Source organism: Malaclemys terrapin, chromosome 2, assembly GCF_027887155.1.
Source record: "Malaclemys terrapin pileata isolate rMalTer1 chromosome 2, rMalTer1.hap1, whole genome shotgun sequence".
Lineage (NCBI taxonomy): Eukaryota > Metazoa > Chordata > Testudines > Emydidae > Malaclemys > Malaclemys terrapin.
The window spans coordinates 70,572,909-70,591,643 of NC_071506.1; the positions used below are offsets into that span (position 1 = coordinate 70,572,909).

At 40.5% G+C, this 18,735-nt stretch overlaps 1 protein-coding gene across 1 annotated transcript in view; it reads left to right on the plus strand.

The window, feature by feature from the left end:
• The window catches only part of PXDNL (peroxidasin like), a 307,717-nt gene that overhangs the window by 272,999 nt on the left and 15,983 nt on the right, over positions 1 to 18,735 (plus strand). Inside the window, exons 20-21 of the mRNA XM_054016741.1 lie at positions 6,133 to 6,253; positions 11,181 to 11,319. Coding sequence (XP_053872716.1) covers positions 6,133 to 6,253; positions 11,181 to 11,319 — 260 coding nt within the window. The remainder of the gene's footprint in view (positions 1 to 6,132; positions 6,254 to 11,180; positions 11,320 to 18,735) is intronic.

The window sequence follows — 18,735 nt, forward strand, 5'->3', positions numbered from 1 at the left end:
CACTCAGTGATCTCAGCGCTTACTAACTTTAGCTCTTTTGTGATTTCAGCTCTTAGCAATTTCAGCTCATAGTAGGGGAGCCCCAGTGCTAGGGCACCATTGGCCCAAAGTGAATTCAGCTCAGCAGCCTGTAACTAGACTCCTAATGGAATCAAAGTTAGCTCTGACATTCAACAGTGGAGAGAGGCAGTAGTACAATTGGTGTTTCAAACCCTCAGAGGGGGCCCATCCTCTCTCAATTCACTGGGTTTTGTAACCCATGCCCCTTGTCAAGCAAGTGCTACTTAGGTAATGGTGAAGGACTCACTCAGTCCTTCTGTCATACAACAGTTCCACTGGCCTTGATTCACAGAATCAGAGTAACAAAACTTTATTCTTCCTGCCCCAATAACAGAAAAAACTGGGGATCCCACACCAGCCAAAGTAACCACTTTGAGTTGCTGTTGTCTCATGCCAGGCGAGTGGGTGTGCCTATGCAAACAAGATCAGCCCCTGGAGTTCTTTTCCACACTCGCCATAATTCACCACCAGATGTCAGGGTAGAGCTCATCCTGACTCTGCTTACATCTGTAAGCCCAATTATCACAACAGTGTTGTACAAATGTCTAATAAAAAACCTCCCGCCACAAAGAGTTTACAGTCTGGATTACAAGATGACACAACAAGTAAGCAAATCAAGTAAAGGGGTTTTGGAGGGCAGGAATGAAGTGGAGGATGAGATGAGAAGACCAGAATGCCGTATCAAAATGAGCGTTAGTCATGACTTGCCTCTCGCTCAGCCAGCCTTGGCTGGTGCTGTCTTGGAGGCATCCTGGCAGAGGTGAAGTTTAAAGAGGGGTTTGAGAGTGAATAATGTGGCAGATAACTCCAACAAAATCGGTCTTTCTCCCCTGGTTATGGGTGATATGGGAATAAGGCCAGAGATGTCTTAGGACAAAGTTGATTGGTGTGTGATAAGGGCTGGAGGCAGAGATGAAAGTAAGCCGGTCCTGTCCAGTATGGCGTACCGGTAAGAAGGTGGCTGCCGGTATACAGCTGACCATATCAGCAGGGCTGCTGATGACCGGGGGGGAGGAGAGGAGAGGGGCAAAAGGGACAGATTTAAAAGGGCCCAGGCTCCCGGCCCCTGCCACTGCTACCCAGAGCTCTGACAGTGACTTAAAGGGCCTGGGGCTCGCAGCCACCGCTGCCACTGCTGCACCTGCAACCAGAGCCCCGGGCCTTTTAAATATCCACCAAAGCCCCAGGCAGTGTGGGCTGGGCAGCGCTGAAGGGCTGGCTGGGGGATTTTGGCCCCAGCTCCGCCCCTTCTGCACGAGACCCCCTGCTTCCACCCAAGACCCACAGCCACCCATCCCCACAACCTTGCCCAGGACCCCAGACACCCTGCGTACTGGTAAGTCATTTAAGTTACTTTCACCCCTGGCTGGAGGCTTGATTCTCCACTCTGCCTGACCAGTGAGAGAGGAACTGACACCTGATCAAGGCTCCCTGATTCTCCCTGGTCCAGACCAGAACAAGTTAAAGGTGCCCAGTGCAGCTTTAACTTATGTGCATGAATATTCCCCCTCTGAATATTTCCTGCCATGGTGCTTAATGAACCTGGCAGAGCAGAAAATCTAGCCCTGGGTACATTGCTGGAGCAAAGGAGGCAGTTGCTGTTACAACAAGCTTATAGAGCGGCTAGATTGGACAGGAATAAATTGTGACTGGCCTGAAAGGTGAAGACAAGAAATTACAGTTGATCCACTGCAGAAGGGTATGTCAGCAGAGTGATAGAAATATTTGGTCAAAGTTCGGAAAATGAGATTAGCAGCAGCATTGTGAATGAACTTATGAAAAAATTTACAGCAGGCTGGAATCTTCAGTGCCAGAAAAGATGTAAGACAAGGAGGCCCTGCATGAAAGATTTGGTGGTTTAGGGAAAGGACCACATACATAATGTTACCCAGATTACGTACCTGGGTGGCTGGTTGTGATGCCACAGTGATATTGATGGTGAGGGGAGAAAGAAGGTGCTTCTAGGGGGAAAATCAAAACGTCAGCTTTGGCCATGTTGAGTTTAAGTGGGCTATTAAACAAGACAGACTACGATTTTAATTGTCAGATGAGACAGGTGTAGAAAGGAGAGGTATATTTGAGAGTCATTAACGTAAACATAATTGAAGTAATTCAAACAGATAAAATTATCTGATTCTCCAAAGATAAGGTACAGAGGAGGGTGCATTTACATCTATACAGCCAGCTAAATTCAGAGTCCCTTTTGATGGCGCCACATCTATTTTCTCAGATTTTGACTACATGAAAACATTTTTGGATGTGACATTTTGCCCTTTACAGGAACATCTTAATGAAACAAAAATTTTCATATGAAGTTCCTGTGACTCTAAGAACCTCTTAATGCCAGCTGATTAAGGGTTCATTGTTCTGTAACAGCAACTCCTATCAGACCTGAAAAATTCATTACACATAACATGCTGCTTTCATAGGATTTATTCAGAAAGGGTTATGTGAAATGTCTAATAATAAAAAGCATATGCCATACTGAGCCCTCACGATTGATGTGAGATGTACTTACTGACCATATTTAAGGAATTATGTATATGAACTGAGTCTGTGTCCCAGTCTGTGAGGCTGGGTTGTCAAACATGTTTTGCCAGACAGAGATGTACATTCACCTGTCTGTCTAGGTTAATATGTAAATTAAGCATATAAGATAACACAATGGAAGCCTGTTTTGCATATAGAGTCAACAAGAGACAAGTCACTGGAGCCTAAACCACAGGTGGTCATCCTGACTGGGGGGGGGGGGGGGCGGGAGTGCAAAACAATGAGTTCTGGGAAATCTAAGGAGAAGCAAAAGGACACTTTGTGAACCTTCACCAAGAAAACAAAAAGTACAGCACTTTTTATGTTCATGAGAGTTAGATCCCAATCTTGTTGGTTGGTGATGCTGGGAGATTGCTTTAGGTGAGAAATTACTTTAGACAAGGATTTTAGCGTGTTAAAGCTTAAGTTTAGACTCTAAGAAATGTGTTATGCTTTTTGTTTCATATGTAACCACTTCTGTTTCCATTATCCTTATTCAGTATCTTTTTAAATCTTAATCTTTGATAATATCAGTGTCTCACTAGAAATATATTTCAATGTTATAAAGAGCTGATCCTGCGTAGTACCAATCAAGCTATGTCAATACTGCTCCCTTGAGGACAGCTAACTTGGTAATTTCTCAGTGTGTCCAGTGGTTAAGGGCTGGGCACCTCAGGGGAACACTTCAAGGAGCAGACAGAGGTTGGTGTGTATCTCCCACTAGCCTAGACAGAGAAGGTGGGTGAAGTAATATTTTTTATTGGACCAGCTTCTGTTGGTGAGAGAGAGAGAGAAGCTTTACAGCTACACAGAGTTCTTCCTTACAGAGAGGAAGGTCTGCAGAGACCTGGAAGGCAGTGCTTGTGTTGGTTTCAGGGAGCTGAACTACGGCAGGCACAAACAAAACTGTTTCATGCTAAAGGCAGGTAGTGGTGAGGTGCCTCTCACCTCTGGGGAGCATCACAGTTCTTATTAAAAATTCTTTTCTCCTTGGTTTTCAAGGCTTTCCTTTATATGTTTTATCCTTCTGTTTTCTAAACCATGTCTTCATCTTTTATATTATATTTATAATATATATTTTGATTGGCTCTTTGATTAAAACATGAAAAACAATGTGTTGTGACCTCAGAATAGCGTGAGTTGAAGTCTGCAGTTAAAGGCTTTAGTTCTGTTTGTACTTTTATTTTTTTAAAGGAAGAATTATGGGTAATTATCATTGTCATTTCTTCAAGTGTAGGCAGTAGGAAAGGGTTAGCAGCACAAGGAAATACAGGTCTGTCACATCTTACACGCATTTAACGTGCGCAATTTCAGCTTTACGTGGCCGGCAAAAAAAAAAAAAGAGAGAGAAAAATAACAACTTTAATACTGTACCTGTAGCGCGGGCGATTCTGCCCGCCATTACACTCAATGTAATTTTGAGTATACGCGATTTTCGCTTTATGCGCTGACTGTGGAACGTAACCCCAGCATAAGATGCGACAGATCTGTATGCTACAGTAAAATCCCCTGCTACGGTGCCTACGGTCTGGGGAAATACTTCAGAATTTAGGATCTTCTGAGTTGACATTTCAATGTGGTGATGACTGTTGCAATTCATAGATTCTTTAACAGGTATTATTGGCCAAATTTTCAATGAGATTTCTAAAATTGCACCTGCACATCTTGTGCTCATACATGTGTTCCCCTACCCCTCCCCACGGGCATTGGTCTGCATCTAATATTTCTGTTTGCACACTTTTAAAAAAAAGTGTGCAATAGTTATACTAGCAAAGTAGCAGTCACAATTTTACAGGTCCATTTGAAAATTTTAGCCTTTGTCTGCCAGCTCCTCAATGTTAAGGTTTGGTTTGTCAGCCAACTCAAACAGAGCTGATCCAGATAACCTTGGGCTTCTTACAAACCATTTGCTCCTTATGGCCTGTATTTTGAAGGCTAGAAAAAGATCCTAAGTTACCTACCGATCAGTAGCTTCAAACACACACACATATTCCATTTCTATTATACACACAGTATGTAATTATTAGTGAGAAAAAATCACAAAAATCAATGAGATAATTAAATGTACAAACTGAGCAATCTGAATAATCAAATTAGTTGATATTGATTTTAGCCTCTGTAATGTTGCCACCTGAAAAATGTAAGCAATTAGCACCTTTCTATGGAATGTTCTTCTTTTCTGTGGTATGGTTTTAGGGCTGGACTGAAAACTGATATCAGCATACGTCTCTCAGGGGTGTGAAACATCCACATGCCTGAGAGATGTAGCTATGCCAACCTGGCCCCTGGTGTAAACAGCGCTAGGTCGATGGATGAATTCAAGATACAAGAATTCTTCTGTTGATCTAGCTACCACCCCTGGGGGAGGTAGATGAACTACAGCCATGGGAGAATCCCTCCCAACGCTGTAGTGAGTGTCTACGCTGAAGTGCTAGCTACAGCAGCACAGCTGCAGCTGTGTCTCTGTAGTGGTTTAAGTGTAGACTTAGCCATTGATAATGTTATAGCATACATGCACGAGTAGAAGACCACTGTATATATTGTACATTAAATAAATCAAGGCTGGATGTTTTTCCAAAAATATGCACTAGGAATTATTTTGGGGATGTTCTATGACTAGATGAGCACAGTGGTCCCTTCTGGTCTTGCAATCTCTGAGCTGTGTTAGCTATCTTATTAATAAATATAGATAGTATTTTAATCAAAATCTTACTAACATCCATATTAGAGACAATAATGTTTAAATTAGGGTACCAGAGCCAAACTTCCTTTATAAAAGGTAGAAGCCCCTTAAATAACATAAGAAAAATCCAATATGTGGTACTGCATTCTAAGAGTGCTAAAAAAGAGGGCTACATTCTAATTATAGATGCAGAAAAGGCTTTCATCTTGCTAAACACACCAAGAAAGCACTCAACTTCCCCAAAATAATTACTGTGAATGGTGTGTGTGTGTGTGTGTGTGTAACATGCACCGTATTCATGTTGTGATTAAATAATTTTGAAAAAGAGAGAGAAATGTGAATGATGCAATAATATGCTATACGTTGCTTAACACTGTTAATTCTGTCGTAAGATACATACCTTTACAAGTCAAAACAATGTAATTGTAATGTCTTCTTATGAAAAAAAAATCAATAAATAAGTCCCCCCCCCAAAAAAATACGGTATGTTGCATATAGCAATAGCATATCTTGATACGAGTAGTCTTTAAGAATGAATTTTGGAATAGTTTCGCCCATCTGTTTTTTCCACTGTTGAAGATTAAAAGTACAATAAAAGTAGGTGAATAAAATAGAAATGCGTCTGGCCCTTATTCAGCAAAGTGCTTAAATTTATGTTTAATTTTAGGCACAGGTTTAAAAACCATTGATTTAAATGGAACTTAAGCCCATGCTTTAAGTTAAGCATGAGCTTAAGTGTTTTGCTGGATTGAAGCTTATATAAGTCACACAAAAGCAACTTGATACTACAACTTTTGTGCATTTTTTCTGTGAAAATCTTATTTCAGAAATAATACTAGTATGAATTATTGTGTTCACAGACTGTAGGACAAGGGGACAGTTTGGGGCTCTGTCTCACCACTTTAGGAGCAAACGGTCTGCTGAATACAGTTATCCCAAAGAGCAGCACAAAAGGGGTGAGGAGACCAGTACAAGAAGCAGGTATGTGTTTATGAACTAGCCACCTTCAGGATGAGCATGAAAAGTATGTACATGAAAGATTTTGGTTACTACTTAGTCTTCAAAAGCTCTTTGTTTATTAATCTTTTATATGCAGAAATTGTGTGTGAGAAAAAGAGATCTTTTGAATGTTTTAGTTTTCTTTATATCTGAATACAATTTGTCTGTCATTTTCCACTTGAGGTGAATTACGATGGACCTTAGATGCTGATATTCCAATCTAATGCTGTTGCTGACTTTTGATTATTACTATCATTATTAAGCCATTTTTACATTTTAAAATAGTCTAATTACTTTAGGTGGCTCACAAAATTGATTTGAACATAGCAAAGGTTAGTTGATTTTAATCTGATTAAGTGTTAAAATTCCCTTTCATTCAATTAGCAGGAAACAGTAAAATGTGGTGTTTATAAGTATTGATAGAAGCTAAGAAGTGACCTGGCTATTAAACTTATTTAATGTCCCACCATCTTTAAAGTGCTTTGGAAGCTACTGATGAAGAGCATTGTATAGGAGCTAGCTATGTTGTTTTGTTGTTGTTGTATTATTTAGTGTCCATTAGGAGAGAAATTTTTTTGTGCTAGATAAACCTGGAAAGGAACATGCTTAAACCAGATGAATTACACTCAAGAGTTTAAAATAATCATTCCTGCTAATGAAAAACAATATTAAAAGAAAATATTTAGAAATTTGCAAAATCAAAGTGAAATCATATGGGAATCAGATCATGAAAAATGTTACTTTGAAAGATGTTAGGGGTTTGCTGATTCGAAGGATGATGTTGAGTTTTTACTAATGATAATGGCTATGAGTTTTCATTCATAAGCATGGGTGTTTTACTAGCTATTTTGTACTACACTGTCATTTAAGGGCTACTGAACATTGTCACTGTGGAAATTTCAAACCTCAAGAGACTCATTCTGATTACTATAATACCCAATAGGAGATGCCAAGGAAAGGGGTGTTTTTGATATATCATGATTTTTTGTGGTTTGGGAAAATATATTTTCCTTGATTTTGTCTGTAGCTGATATAACACACTACCTTTTGTGAGTTAATTCAGTATTGGTTTAGAGGAATTATGATTACTTGCGCTGAGATTGCCATGTAGTGTTTGAAATGCTATTTTTTTCTTCTTTAGTCCATACTTTTGTTTCTCAATGGGTGGACTTTAATGATCAGGACAATAATTTATGCCTGACTGAATATAGAGAGATGGAGGCTGATGGTGAAAGAACTAAATGTTTGGGTTTGCATTTATGTAGGTAATGTTCATTTGTCGAGTTTCTTGTTTTGTAAATATATGGTTAAAATAAAGAAATAATACTGATTTTAAAATAGAAACTTCGGGAATAATTTCAACATAAGCATAATGTAAATATTCAGGATACTGGGACTATCAGCCCTACTTTTGCAAAAAGTGTCAGTGGCTCTTTTATGACCATAAATGGTCAGAATCTCAGTTTTATATCTCTTCTAGGAGACAGCACCTCCAGCAGTTAAGTGTGCCTTCATCCTTTACTGCTTCCACTCTCAATTCTCTCTGTAAAGCTCTTCATCCTAAATTTCCTTCCTTGGGTCATCTTAATTCCCTCTTGTTGTTTGTATTTCACACTAGTTCAAATAATGTGACTGTCACCAGGTTCCAGTCCAAGGTGCCCTGCGTTTGGCCTGGCACCCTGCCTCAGTTTTCCTCTGAGGCTTCAAAAATAACTTATTTACACCCAGGGTCCATAAAATAAGAATCCCCCTCTCTTGAGCTGTAATTTATTAAACACTGCCTGGCTCCCCCCAAAAACCCCTTTGTCCCTTAACCCTTGATTTCAGGGGTTTCATGGCCCTCCTGCTTGAGGCTGTGAGCTTCAAATCCTGGCTTCCCCAGGCAGCAAACTCTCCTTGAAGTCCAGGATTTCACAGCCCTCCTTCTAGGGAATGTACTTTGGATTTTCTCTCTCTCTCTCTCTCTCTCTCTTTCTCTCTCTCTCTCTCTCTCTTTCTCTCAGTAGCTTCTTCTAGCAGCTATTTACCAGCAGCTTCCCCTTTATAAGGCTCAGGTGCCTTCTCTGAAGCCCAGTTGAGTAGCAGGTAATCAATCACAGGTGCACTTGGGCCCTGCTCCCTCTTAAAGGGGCCAGTCACCCTGTGACAGTGATATATAACATCTATCATTTCTGTCCTCAGAAGTCCCTGAGATCCCCTCTCAATTCCTTCCTTTTTCAGAAAATACAGGCCACCAGCCAGATTGTATTCTCATTGGGGTTGCACAGCTGTAACTGGTAGCAGAATTTAATCCATAGGCTTCTTAAACTTTTATTTAAAAATAATTCAGTGATGCATCCAATATTTTCAGTTCATTATAGTTTCCCTTCTTTTGCATGTTCTCCATTTCTAGACTTCTCCTTCATGAACTGCCTACAAGTTTTCTGAATATAGCCTCACCAATCTCTCATACATGGGTAATTTTCTCCAATAGCTAAATTCATTCCTTGCTTTTGTTTATACATCCTGGTATATTAGTTTATTTTTTCTCTCCTAAGCTTGGACTTTTACCCACCTATCCTTACTACACGAGTATTTTGCAATGTTTGTGATTCTTGAGGGTGCATCAGTTTCATGTTTCTTTCAATAGCCTCATTACAATACCAACAGTTTTTCTACATTGAATTGCTTAGGCAACCATCAGTAACTCTCCCTTCTCCTAAGTTCGCCAAGTAATTTTGAATGCTATTGACGTTTTGTTAGAGTTCACTGTCCCCACTTTTCTGTTTGTCATTTTCAGTAACTTCCACAGAGTTTTTTTCTTCATCATGATGAATTTCAGGTCACTCCCATATTTTATAAAATTAACAGAATCAGTTTTACTACTGAATCCTGCTATTTATTTCCTTTCATGTGATAGGTTTCAGAGTAGCAGCCGTGTTAGTCTGTATCCGTAAAAAGAACAGGAGTACTTGTGGCACCTTAGAGACTAACAAATTTGTTAGTCTCTAAGGTGCCACAAGTACTCCTGTTCTTTTTACATGTGATAGTATTTCCTCTCACACAGATCCTCTGTTTTAGATACCCGTTATCGATTCACATAACTCACACTCAATATAAAAATATTCCATACCTTTTTAAGACAGCTGTTGACTTTTGTCAAGTGCTTTTCTAGAATAGTTGTCTTATGTATAACTGGAACTATAATGTAGTAGCCTATGAATATAAAGGGCTAGCCCCTCAGCCGGTATAAATTACCCTGCCTCCACTGAAGTCAACTGTTTCAAAGGAGCAACATTGATTTATATCAGCTGAGGATCCTGCCTGTTGTTTGTAATGCTCTTAAGGACCTATGTCTATCCCAAATTATATGTTGGATGAAAAGTATTGGACAGCTCAAAGTGAATCAGCAGATGGACAGTTTTTGCTGACACAGATAAAACAAAAGAAGGATGACGCTTCATTTTACTCTATGAAAAAACCACCACCCCGAGCAACGTAACATATATTGACTTAAAGTGATGTCTACAACACGCTATGTTGGTGGGAGATGCTCTCCCTTTCACATAGCTTCTGCCTCTCATTGATGTGGAGTAATTAAGTCGATGGGCTCTCCCTTCAATCATAGAATCATAGACTTTAAGGTCAGAAGGGACCATTATGATCATCTAGTCCGACCTCTTGCACAACGCAAGCCACAGAATCTCACCCACAAACCCCTAACCTATATCTGAGCCATTGAAGTCCTCAAATCATGGTTTAAAGACTTCAAGGTGCAGCGAATCCTCCAGCAAGTGACCCATGCCCCACGCTACAGAGGAAGGCAAAAAAAAAAAAAAAAACCCGGCCTCTGTCAATCTGCCCTGGGGGAAAATTCCTTCCCGACCCCAAATATGGCAATCAGCTAAACCCTGAGCATGTGGGCAAGACTTACCAGCCAGACACCTAGGAAAGAATTCTTTGTAGTAACTCAGATCCCACCCCATCTAACATCCCATCACAGGCCATTGAGCATATTTACTGCTAATAGTCAAAGATCAAATAATTGCCAAAATTAGGCTATCCCATCATACCATCCCCTCCATAAACTTATCTGGCTTCAAGACTAAGTTTGATATGTCTTTTGCCTCCACTACTCCCTTTGGCAGACTGTTCCAGAACTTTACTCCTCTGATGGTTAGAAACCTTCTTCTAATTTCAAGTCTAAACTTCCTGATGGCCAGTTTATATCCATTTGTTCTTGTTTCCACATTGGTACTGAGCTTAAATAATCCCTATCCCTCCCTGGTATTTATCCCTCTGATGTATTTATAGAGGGCAATCATATCTCCCCTCAGCCTTCTTTTGGTTAGGCTAAACAAGCTGAGCTCTTTGTAATGTGTCTTCATCAGATTTGCTAAATTGGCACCACTACATCAATGGCAGCGGTGGCGATTTAGCATGGTAGTGAAGAGAGGCCCTAACATAAACCGTTTTTGTTGTTGTTCTCATTGTGTTCAGTAGGATTGGCTTACTTGTCTTGCTTTAGAGGTGTGATTTTTTTTTTGACAGCTATGCTTATTACTTTCTTAATGTAGTTCTTGTCATGAATACATAATACAGATAGCACCTTTCCCACCTATGCATTGCATAATGTCTGACATTTCATTTGTCAAGGGGTTGTTGATGTGGAGGGAGCTTTTCAGAAAAAAAATTACTTTTGAGGTCTGACTAATGTAGCAATGCATCTGTAATGTAACATGACATTCATTTTATATTTCAAAAAAGTTTTCAACTCGTGAGATAAAATATCAAAAGCACACTGTCATTTCAGATTATTTTTTCCAAAGTTCTGTTAATTTTCAGCATAAATCCTATAATGCCCATGTGAAACCTTTTCTTCAGATTGTTATTTTCCATTTTCTGGTGGTAAATTTAACTTGTATTTCAGACACCAGGGAGATTTGCACAAGCATAGAAAGGCAGCTAGTACAACGCATCTCACTGACATAGTATCCAGTGGATTTGCTCAGGAATTCAGCCATTTTGCTGCCGAAGTTGATGAGACCATTGCAGCTCTAAAACAGCAGGTTTGTCTTGTCATTACCTCTTCTACATTAAACTTAGATGTATGGCTGGGTAGCTAAAGTGAATGTGCCTTCAGCTAGTTTCATTAGACATAGCTGGATCTTTCATGGTATGAGAAATCATAATTATGACCAAGTACAAAATGTTTTGTTAAAGGAAATTGAGAGTTCCAAAGTTCAGATTCTCTGTGACAAAAATAGCTTAAAATATGTTACCTTTTTTTTTTCCTTTGAAAGTTTCTTACAGTAAAGGTTTTTACTACTAGATACAACCAGTAGTATGTGAAAGATCAGACATGATATTTCAGTGGGTGTTTTTAGAGCAGACAGGCTTACAGCATATTTTTAACACTCTTTCCTTTGTTTCTAATGGTCAGTTTTTGTTTAAATGTTTGTTTTTGAAATGTGATTGAGACTGATGTCTAATCTGCTTTATTTTTTTTTAAATTGGATAACTATGTTCAAGTTTTTATGAGATACTGTTTTTGCCAGAAGCAATCATGAATACATGTACCTGAAATTGTGTAGTAATATACAATCTGCATTTCAAGGCAGCTTCATTTGAAAAGTTTTCATTTTTGGCCCATTGAAGATGGCTTTACATTTATACTATTCTGACGGTAGGTGATAACTTTGTGGTTTTTTAACCCTCAGAAGCATTATCTATTTGAATTTTAAGGGTTTTCTAAATAGAGAAATATTATTTTAATTCCTTTTCATGATGATGTAGCTCACTTGGAGCATTAGGGGATTTGATAGGTAGTATTTTAAAAACTTTTATGATTATTACTGCTATTATTTTTGACTTGTAGTCTAATAATATTGGGGAATTCTTTTTTGCCCAATTAGTATGTGTCAGTGGTACATTTTCATATGAGTGGAAAAACGTGAAATTTCCCAAGTTTCTACCAGCCATGAAAGCAGAGTGACTGGCAGTATGGCCTGCAAGACAGAAAACCAGGGGTGAAATGAAATCCTAGCTGCAGTCAAATCAATGGCATAACACTCACTGAGTTCACCCATTGCGGCCAAGATTCCACGCCAAATATGGATTAGGGGAAGCATACGGCTAGTGGATATACCAGCCAACCTTTGCCCTGTGTTGGGGTCAGAACTGTCACAGAAGATCCTCCAGTCCTAGGAGAGGTATGTTCTGTATCACACAAAGAACCACTGCATAAAGAAAATGAGTGTGAATTCTCTGCAGGTGAGAGTATTTGAACCTAAATGAAGAAAACATACTTAAATCAGTGATTTCTAGTGTGCAATTTCAGCTGTGCAACTTCTCAGCCTACTAGTGGTAAAACATGTATGTAATGATATCTTGTATGTTCTGCACCTGCATATTAGTAAACAGAAATATGTTTAAGATAAGTGAATGCACACTTTCAACTTATCTGCTTATAAGCAGCTGACAGTTCACAGGCTCGTATAAGAATGACCCTATTGGGTCAGACCAAGGGTCCATCTAGCCCAGTATCCTGTCTTCTAACAGTGGCCAGTGCCAGGTGCCCCAGAGGGAATGAACAGAACAGATAATCATCACGTGATCCATCCCCTGTCGCTGATTCCCAGCTTGTGGCAAACAAGGGCTAGGGACACCATTCCTGCCCATCCTGGCTAATAGCCATTGATAGACCTATCCCCCATGAATTTATCGAGTTCTTTTTTGAACCCTGTTATGGTCTTGGCCTTCAACATCCTCTGGCAAAGAGTTCCACAGTTGACTGTGCATTGTGTGAAGAGATGCTTCTTTTTATTTGTTTTAAACCTGCTGCCTATTAATTTCATTTGGTGACCCCTGGTTCTTGTGTTATGAGAAGTAGTAAACACTTCCTTATCTACTTTCTCTATACCAGTCATGATTTTATAGGCCTCAATCATATCTCCCCTTAGCTGTCTCTTTTCCAAGCTGAAAAGTTCCAGTCTTATTAATCTCTCCTCATACAGAAGTCGTTCCATACCCCTAATCATTTTGGTTGCCCTTTTCTGAACCTTTTCCAATTCCAATATATCTTTTTTGAGAGGGGCAACCACATCTGCACACAGTATTCAAGATGTGAGCGTACCATGGATTTATATAGGGGCAACATGATATTTTCTGTCCTATTATCTATCCCTTTCTTAATTATTCCCAGCATTCTGTTCACTTTTTTGACTTCTGCTGCACGCTGAGTGGATGTTTTCAGAGAACTATCCACAACGACTCCAAGTTCTTTCTTGAGTGGTAATAGCTAATTTAGACCTCATCATTTTATATATATAGTTGGGATTATGCTTTCCAATGTGCATTACTTTGCATTTATCAACATTAAATTTCATCTGCCATTTTGTTTCCCAGTCTCACCCAGTTTTGAGAGATCCTTTTGTAGCTCTTCGCAGTCTGCCTGGGTCTTAACTATCTTTAGTAATTTTGTATCATATGCAAATTGTGCCACCTCACTGTTTACCCCTTTTTCCAGATCATTTATGAATATGTTGAATAGGACTGGTCCCAGAACAGACCCCTGAGTGACACCACTATTTACATGTCTCCACTCTGAAAACTGATCATTTATACCTACCCTTTGTTTCCTATCTTTTAACCAGTTACCAATCCACGAGAGCACCATCCCTCTTATACCGTGGCAGCTTACTTTGCATAAGAGCCTTTGGTGAGAGACCTTGTCTAAGGCTTTTTTGAAAATCTAAGTACACTATATCCACTGGATCCCCTTGGTCCACATGTTTGTTGACCCCCTCCAAGAATTCTAGTAGATTGCTGAGGCATGATTTCCCTTTACTAAAACCATTTTGATTCTTCCTCAACAAATTATGTTCATCTATATGTCTGACAATATTGTTCTTTATTATAGTTTCAACCAGTTTGCCTGGTACGAAGTCAGGCTTACAGGCCTGTAATTGCTAGGATCACTTTTGGAGCCCTTTTTAAAAATTGGTGTCACATTAGCTATCCTTCAGTCATCTGGTACAGAAGCTGATTTAAATGATAGGTTACAGACTACAGTTAGTAGGTCTGTGATTTCACATTTGAGTTCCTTCAGAACTCTTGGGTGAATACCATCTGGTCCTGGTGACTTATTGCTGTTTAATTTATCAATTTGTTCCAAAACCTCCTCTAATGACACCTCAATCTGGGACAATTCCTCAGATCTGTCTTCTAAAAAGAATGGCTCAGGTTTGGGAATCTCCCTCAGATCCTCAGCCATGAAGACCGAAGCAATGGCCGTATCCTCCTTGAGTGCTCCTTTAGCACCTCAATCGTCCAGTGACCCCACTGGTTGTTTAGCCAGCTTCTGATGTACTTAAAAGAAATGTTGCTATTACTTTTTGAGTCTTTGGCTAATGGTTCCTCAAATTCTTTTTTAGCCTTTCTAATTGTATTTTTACACTTCATTTGCCAGTGTTTATGCTCCTTTCTATTTTCCTCACTAAGATTTAACTTCCACTTTTTAAAGGATGCCTTTTTGCCTCTCACTGCTTCATTTACTTTGTTGTTTAGCCACAGTGGCTCTTTTTTGATTCTCTTACTATGTTTTTTAAATTGGGGTATACATTTAAGTTGAGTCTCTATTATGGTGTCTTTAAAAAATTTCCACGCAGCTTGCAGAGATTTCACTTTCGGCACTGTACCATTTAATATCTGTTTAACTAACCTCCTCATTTTTGTGTAATTCCCCTTTCTGAAATTAAATGCTACAGTGTTGGGCCACTGTGGTATTTTTCCTGCCACAGGGATATTAAATTGAATTATATTATGGTCACTATTACCAAGCGGTCCAGATATTCACCTCTTGGACCAGATCCTGTGCTCCACTTAGGACTAAATCAAGAATTGCCTCTCCTCTGGTGGGTTCCAGGACCAGCTGCTCCAAGAAGCAGTCATTTAAGGTGTCAAGAAACTTTATCTCTGCATCCTGTCCTGAGGTGACATGTACCCAGTCAATACGGGGATAATTGAAATCCCCCATTATTATTATTGAGTTTTTTATTTTAATAGCCCCTCTAATCTCCCTGAGCATTTCACAGTCACTATCACCATCCTGGTCAGGTGGTCGGTAATATATTCCCTACCGCTATATTCTTCTTATCAGAGCATGAAATTTCTGTCCATAGAGATTCTGTGGTACATTTTGATTCATTTACGATTTTTACTTCATTTGATTCTATGCTTTCTTTCACATATAATGCCACTCCCTCACCAGCACAACCTGTTCTGTCCTTCCAATATGTTTTGTACCCTGGTATTACTGTAATCCATTCATTATCCTCATTCCACCAAGTTTCTGTGATGCCTATTCTATCAATATCCTCATTTAATACAAGGCACTCTAGTTCACCCATTTTATTATTTGGACTTCTAGCATTGGAATATAAGCACTTTAAAAACTTGTCTCCTTTTAACTGTCTGCCATTACACGATGTAATTGAATGGGACTCTTTTTTTTTAATTTGACTTTCTCTGATGAGACCCTGCCTGTATTTTATCATCCTCTCATCCTCACTAGGACAGAGATTCTCTATGAATAGATCCTCCCCTAAGGGATATCCGAACCATGTGTTCCTCCGCACCTGTCGGCTTTCCCCCAGCCCTTAGTTTAAAAACTGTTCTACAACCTTTTTAATGTTAAGTGCCAGCAATCCAGTTCCATTTTGGTTTAGGTGGAGCTCATCCTTCCTGTATAGGCTCCCCTTTCCCAAAAGTTTCCCCAGTTCCTAATAAATCTAAACCCCTCTTACACCATCATCGTCTCATCCACGCATTGAGACTCTGCAGTTCTGCCTTTCTAAGTGGCCCTGCACATGGAACTGGGAGCATCTCAGAGCATGCTACCATGGAGGTCCTGGACGTCAGTCTCTTACCTAGCAGCCTAAATTTGGCCTCCAGGACCTCTCTCCTATCCTTCCCTATGTCATTGGTACCTACATGTATCACGACCACTGGCTCCTCCCCAGCGCTACACATATGCCTATCTAGATGTCTCAAGAGATCCACAACTTCGCACTAGGCAGGCAAGTCACCATGTGGTTCTCCCAGTCATCGCAAAGCCAGTTATCTATGTTTCTGATGATAGAATGGTCCATTACTAATACCTGTCTCTTCCTAATAACTGGAGTTCCCTCCCCCGGAGAGGTATCCTCAGTACGAGAGGATACCAACACATCGTCTGGAAGGAGGGTCCCAACTATAGGATTGTTTCCCTCTGCTCCAGTTAGATGCTCTCCTTCCCTGGGACTTTCATCCTCCTCACAGAGGCTCTCACACCGGAGGTGGGACCATTCTACTGTGTCCCGGAAAGTCTCATCTATGAACCTCTCTGTCTCCCTCAGCTCCTCCAGTTCAGGCACTCTGGTCTCCAAAGCCTGTACGCGGTCTCTGAGCGCCAGGAGCTCCTTGCACTGAATGCACACATATGCCACCCGCCCATAGGGCAGGTAATCATACATGCTGCATTGGGTGCAATAATCTGGGTAGCCCCCACTCTGTTGTTAGACTTGTGCCTGCATTCTCTTTTTACTACTCCAGCTGGTTCCTTTGTTGTTGTTTTGTTTATATCAAGGGGGTGTTTTTGGTTTTAGTTTAATTAATGTCGAGTCCTAGCCCCTGCTCACACTCCCCCTATAAACTCCTTCGCAAAATTCCCGTTAGCAACTCCTGTTGGCTAGCTCCTCTGGTCGCTTAGGAGCAGGCTTTTTAAACCCCTGTTCTCCCTGAGTAGGCCCGCCCCCTGGTTAAGGGTTGATGGGTGCTAAAAGGCTTAGGGATCACAGCCTCGTTAAGAAGCTCTCAGCCTTGCCTAGCAGCCGCTAGGCTCAGCACACACACTGTCAGCACATGGTCCCCCAAACAAACAGAGCACATGGTATATTTCAGTCAAGCAGCAAGCACACCACAAATACAGATATACATACTACAGACAACAAACTTACCCCAAGAGTCACGTAATCATATTAACATAATACAGTTTATTATGGAAGGTATATAGTAGGGATATTGATACACCCCAGAGCGTGACATATGTAATCTCATCTTCATTTCTTTCTTGTTACCCACATGGCCCAACAATAAGCCAACGTTTTTATGGCTGACTTAGAATAACGCTCCTCAGCTCTCGTCCCCTTATGCCCCTACTCTACTTGTGCTACATTGATTACATCTTCATTATCTGGACCCATGGGAAGGAGGCCATTGAGGAATTCCACCAAAATTTCAACAATTTCCACCCTACCATCAACCTCAGCCTGGACCAGTCCACACAAGAGGTCCACTTCCTAGACACTACAGTGCTAATAAGCGATGGTCACATAAACACCGCCGTATACTGGAAACCTACTGATCGCTATACTTACCTACATGCCTCCAGCTTCCAACCAGACCACATCACACGATCCATTGTCTACAGCCAACCTCTAAGATACAACCACATTTGCTCCGATCCCTCAGACAGAGACAAACACCTACAGGATCTCTATCAAGCATTCTTAAAACTACAGTAACCACCTGGTGGAGTGAAGAAACAGATTGACAGAGCCAGAAGGGTACCCAGAAGTCACCTACTAAAAGACAGGCCCAACAAAGAAAGTAACAGAACGCCACTAGCCATCCCAGCCCCCAACTAAAACCTCTCCAGTGCATCATCAAGGATCTACAACCTATCCTGAAGGACTATCCCTCACTCTCACAGATCTTGGGAGACAGGCCAGTCCTCGCTTACAGACAGCCCCCCAACCTGAAGCAAATACTCACCAGCAACTACACACCACACAACAAAAACACCAACCCAGGAACCAAACCCTGCAACAAACCCTGGTGCCAACTCTGTCCACATATCTATTCAAGGGACACCATCATAAGACCTAACCACATCAGCCATACCATCAGGGGCTCGTTCACCTGCACCACTGTGATATATGACATCATGTGCCAGCAATGTCCCTCTGCCATGTACATTGGCCAAACCGGACAGTCTCTACGCAAAAGAATAAATGGACACAAATCTGACATCAGGAATCATAACATTCAAAAACCAGTAGGAGAACGCTTCAGTCTCCCTGGTCACTCAATAACAGACCTAAAAGTGGCAATACTTAAACAACAAAAACTGACTCCAGTGTGAAACTGCAGAACTGGAATTAATTTGCAAACTGGACACCATCAGATTAGGCCTGAATAAAGACTGGGAGTCGTTGGGTCATTACAAAACCTAAACCTAATTTCCCAAATACTAATTTCCTCCTACTGTTACTCACACTTTCTTGTTAACTGTCTGAAATGGGCCACTCTCATTACCACTTCAAAAGTTATTTTTCCTCCCTTGGTATCCTGGTGTCAATTGAATTGTCTAATTAGACTGGCCTCACACTTGGTAAGGCAATTCACATATGTTCATATATTTATGCCTGCTTCTGTATTTTCCA